This window comes from Berghia stephanieae, chromosome 5 (genome assembly GCF_034508935.2).
Source record: "Berghia stephanieae isolate SIO BIC M18660-M18661 chromosome 5, UCSD_Bste_1.3, whole genome shotgun sequence".
NCBI classification, from domain to species: domain Eukaryota; kingdom Metazoa; phylum Mollusca; class Gastropoda; order Nudibranchia; family Aeolidiidae; genus Berghia; species Berghia stephanieae.
In genome coordinates, this window is record NC_088364.1 from 84943366 (window position 1) to 84948365 (window position 5000).

Here is a 5000-nt window from a genome sequence, read left to right on the forward strand (position 1 = left end):
AATTCGCGCTTCCTCACAAAGTAGCAAACAATTTCCTGCCCATCAATGTTTTTGTTTATGCATCTTAACAACGCCACTACCACATTATCTCATTGGTCTGTAGTTTTTAATTCATCATGTGTTGTTGATGAAGGGGAAACCCGAAACGTCCATTATATGTTTTCGTATATTAAACTGAAGCTTACATTCAATTTCACAGTTATAATTTATTTATTTATTTCAATTCTGAATATAAAAAAGCAAGAACAATTCAAAAACTAATTCTATGTGATGAAACCACGTACAGAAGGCATAGCAACATAAATATTTTCGGCAATTTAAAAACGTATGTTTATAAATATAATTTAAGAAGTGTCACACTTTGTGACACAGCAGTAACGTGTCTAAAACCGGTCGCACATCTATTCGGTAACTTTTGGGATCAATTATCTTTATCGTTATTTATTTCGGGAATTCTCAATGAAAATATTTTTAAGTAAGTCCTTCTGAGCCACTTGGACTCATTGTAAAACAAATTAAGTCCTTTAGAGCCTTGTAGCCAATGGTGCAGGAGTTATTCCGGTTTCAATAGCGTGAAGCGGACAATTAACGTATTTGTTTGAAAACCTTTGAACGGGACGCTAGTCTGTAGTCTATCGCAGATTACTATCCCAGCTTGACAGGTACTCTTTTACACCTGAATGGAGTGAGTGATTGGAGTAAATTTTCTTGCTCTAGAAAGTACAAGTTGGCTTCGGTCGGAATCGAACACAGAACCTCTGAGTCCAGAGTACAACGCGCTAACCATAGGCCATCTTGCCTCCTAAGCTTTTAAATCCGGAACTTATCCATGTTTCTGTGGCGTTGAGCAGACAGATAACAGTATAAAATTTAAAATAATAAAATTCATTTTTTCATCCATAGGGGAAATTTTTCTCGAGGGTCTATTCCAAGGTAAGACTGGAATAACCCAGGCGTCAGCCGCAATGCAGCGCCGCAAATTTAGCTAGGACAAGGTATAACCAGGCGTCAGCCGCAGTGCAGCGCCGCAAATTGAGCTAGGCGAGGTGACTTACTCAACTGATGCCTTTCGGGTACGAACCATGTGACTTTCTATTATCCTCTTGAATGATGCTAGTCCGTCAAAGATTACTTTCATCAGCGAACTGGTACTCATTTGCACCTGGGTAAAATGAGGTAATTCCAAGAAAGCCATTTTAAGGTAAGATCGGAGATCACCATAGAGTCTACGGAATTGACCCTTGAGCAATCTTTGGGTCATTAAAGGATGCACCCAATATTGTTTTTTCTTTCAATTTGTCTTTTTTTTCCACGTGGTAAAGCACAGAAATATGCAACCTCTATTTCATCCATTACTAGTAGTAGTAGTAGTAGTAGTAGTAGTAGTAGTAGTAGTAGTAGTAGTAGTAGTAGTAGTAGTAGTAGTAGCAGTAGTAGTAGTCGTGGTAGTGGTAGTGGTAGTAGTAGCAGTAGCAATAATATTACTCTTGCTATAAGAATATTTCATGATTATATAAATCTTATGAAAACAAATCCCATTGTACAGTGTAAAAAATCATTGTCGTCATGTCGTATCTTATGTTGATTCATAAAATGTGAATTATTAGAGTTGCAATTGCCTACAAATAAACTTTTGAATCTTGTAAAAAAAAAATGCATTCGCGCAGGTGTGTCCTGGGACAGTCCTGTCCTAGTGCGGAACCCCTTTTGAATAGAAGTTTTCTCCAGTGGGACAGGACAAATTTGTCCCGGGACAGTTTTGTCCTAGTGCGGAAGGAGGGTAACACAACGGCTTGGGACACAACGGGACTGTTTTGTCCCGTCCCAATAGGTGCGGAAGATCTCTCTAAATTCTATATGTTACAGATTTGGGACAGGACTGTCCCGGGACAGTCCTGTCCTAGTGCGGAAGAGGGTTTAGTCACATATGTCCTGACATCCATATTGATTTCAAGTCACTCGTTAGGATTTATGCCAGGTCGGTACTTACTCCAAAAGACATTCCCTTTGTCAGAGACACCAAAGTGCGTGACGTCCCTGTAATAGCATCAAATGTTGTCACCAGGACTGAAGTGGAGGGAAAATGGGTTGTGACCGGTGAACAAAAATCATTACTTATATTATGAGAATATTTCATCTAGATCTAGCTATTTTTAGTATACACTTAGACCTAAATAACATCCGTTTTCAGACCTGCTTAAGCTCTATTTCACGATAGAGTATTTTTACTATTTAATTTGTTATAATTATATGTACTGGTGTGTTTTATGAAGTGTTGAATCAATTATATCATTATTTTAGAACGAGGCAGCATACCATCCCAATGATAAACTGATACTCGAATCACGCTTAATACAAAGCAATATATTATATTGTTTAAAATAGTTTAGGTTTAATGTCAATGTCACTCAAGCAGTCTTAAGTTTGTCGCCAAAATCAATTCTGTCGCAAAATGGCAAAATGCATTTTCAAATAATTTTAACTAGAGATGATTAATTTCATTGATGATAAAAACACCTAAAGTTGATTTTTCTAAAAATTCTCGTTTTGATAAGTTGGGATCATTTTCATCTGTTGAAATTTGCTTTTAAGATAAAAGAATTAATCTTCTCAATGCACATCAAGATTTAATTTAATTGAATGTAAATATTTTGATACTTCATTTAAACTTCGCCATTACACACTTTATAGTGATACAGAGACATAACCTAACACCATCCCACATCACACAAATGGTGTGTCTGTCTTCAGTATTCATGTTGCAACAGTATCGATGTCCTCTCTGATTGCTATGAACAGTATGGATTGGATAGGATTGGAATGGATTCATCACGGTTTGAACCGAACAGTATGGATTGGATAGGATTGGAATGGATTCATCACGGTTTGAACCGAACAGTATGGATTGGATAGGATTGGAATGGATTCATCACGGTTTGAACCGAACAGTATGGATTGGATAGGATTGGAATGGATTCATCACGGTTTGAACCGAACAGTATGGAATGGATAGGATTGGAATGGATTCATCACGGTTTGAACCGAACAGTATGGATTGGATAGGATTGGAATGGATTCATCACGGTTTGAACCGAACAGTATGGATTGGATAGGATTGGAATGGATTCATCACGGTTTGAACCGAACAGGATTTGTAAGGAAAAGCTGCCATTAGGAAATAGCGGAGTCATATAGTAGTAAAGAATTATGTACGGAAACCATCCAACTGTTGATATGGATCAAGTCTCAGTTGGGTAATTATTGGTAATAATTGTATTTTAGATATTCCCAAGACAAGAATGGTGATTTACTTTCAATGTATTTATCTCTGCATCTGTCACGTAACAGGATGGTGCTTGGTTCCCATCAATAGCAGATTTTTGTGGCTATTTGGTCTAGTGGTATGACACTCGCTTTCGGATTGGAAGGTCCTGGGTTCGAGCTTCGCTCGGTGCATAGTTGAATCCTCAGAAAACGTTCTTTATTCAAATTCTCTCACTGTACACAGGTGTAAAATGAGTACCTGGCCGTTAACAGCGCTGTCTCTGTCGGGAAAAATTGTAATATCGCCTTACAATTGTCATGTCTCGTTCTATATGTTACGTGTTGCTGTTGGTTAGGGACCCTTTGTAAAGCACGTTGAGCACGTTTAGTGGATATTGCGCTGTATAAAAACTCAAGTTTGTTTCTTCTTAACAGAATGTTTTTCTTCTTTGCCTCGTCTTTCTCGGATACTTTTACGGTATATACAAATCCAGAATATTATCGACTTAGATTCGAACTTAAGACCAACCCTCATTACATGGCAAAGCACCATTTTTTTATTTTGTCAGAATATGTTTGCTTCATTTAACTATGGATTAAGATGACCCCCAACTTATAAAAACGACTAAGATCCAAGACTTCAATGGTTTGCTTGATAACCCTGACGGTCCACATACTCGAAAGGGGTTTCCTTTCAGGGGAAATAACCCATGACGAAGTGTGAGTCGAGAAGAATAAAGTAAGTTACCTGCTCCTGACAAGATGAAATAAAAATTCGTGGGTGGGTCTCCTTCTCTGAGAATCACTCGACGAGGCTCGTAACTGAAGAATACAACAGATATCCCGTATTTAATGTTTATAGTTTTACTTGTCATTGAGCTTGCTTTTAAAGACTAATTTTAACAATTTGATAAATAGCCTACACAGGCTTATTGGCAGGACTGATGACCCAAATTGTAATGAGTCCATTGTTGTAATGGAAAAACGCTCAAAAGAACGCAAAATATTGTCGTTTACAACAATGTTAAATCAACACTGAAATTGTGTTTGGTTATCAAACCTGCATATAAGTAAACGTCGGCCTAATATTAGGAAGTACAACGGGACCAAGGCACAAGACTTATTTCTATTAATTATTTCAATCGTCTATCAATGGAACAGGTTACAAACTTCTAAATCAAATTTTAGTAACTGATAATAAATTCAAACTTTCTAGCCAGTAAACTCAAAATATGTTTTTCGTTGAGCTTTAAATCTCAAGAGTTTCAAAATCTATCCCTAATGTACCTTAAGTCAATTGAATTGCACACAAACACCAGTTACTTAATATACAATCTTTATCTAATCTTTCTTCAGCTGTTTTTCAAAGACAGTAATGCTCAATGTGCATATATTAGCAGGTCTGATAACCGAACGCAATCATGGACTCGATGTAATATTGTTGTAATGGACAATATGTTGCGTCCGTTTGATAGTACTTTCATTACAATAATGAGCCCATAACAATTTGAGATATCAGAACCTTAAATTAGTTCACTTTGGTAATTCCTCTTCAGGACACATCATAATAAGAAAGAGAACAACTTACGCCTCAAATCGGCCGACTTGGCACAGCTTTCGTTGCATTTTCTTCGGGTACTCGGCGAACGCCGGGATGTTTCTCAAAGCAACCAAGAGCTGCAAATATAAAACAAAATTGCAAATATAAAACAAAATTGCAAATATAAGATAAAATT

At 37.1% G+C, this 5000-nt stretch overlaps 1 protein-coding gene across 9 annotated transcripts in view; it reads right to left on the minus strand.

Moving 5' to 3' along the window:
- Positions 1–5000, minus strand: part of LOC144973767 (uncharacterized) — a 105494-nt gene that overhangs the window by 48748 nt on the left and 51746 nt on the right. For all 9 annotated transcript variants that reach the window (XM_078916658.1, XM_078916657.1, XM_078916656.1 and 6 more), the window contains 3 exons: positions 4853–4941; positions 4013–4086; positions 1991–2067 (listed from right to left, as the gene is read on the minus strand). In XM_078916658.1, coding sequence (XP_078772784.1) covers positions 1991–2067; positions 4013–4086; positions 4853–4941 — 240 coding nt within the window. The remainder of the gene's footprint in view (positions 1–1990; positions 2068–4012; positions 4087–4852; positions 4942–5000) is intronic.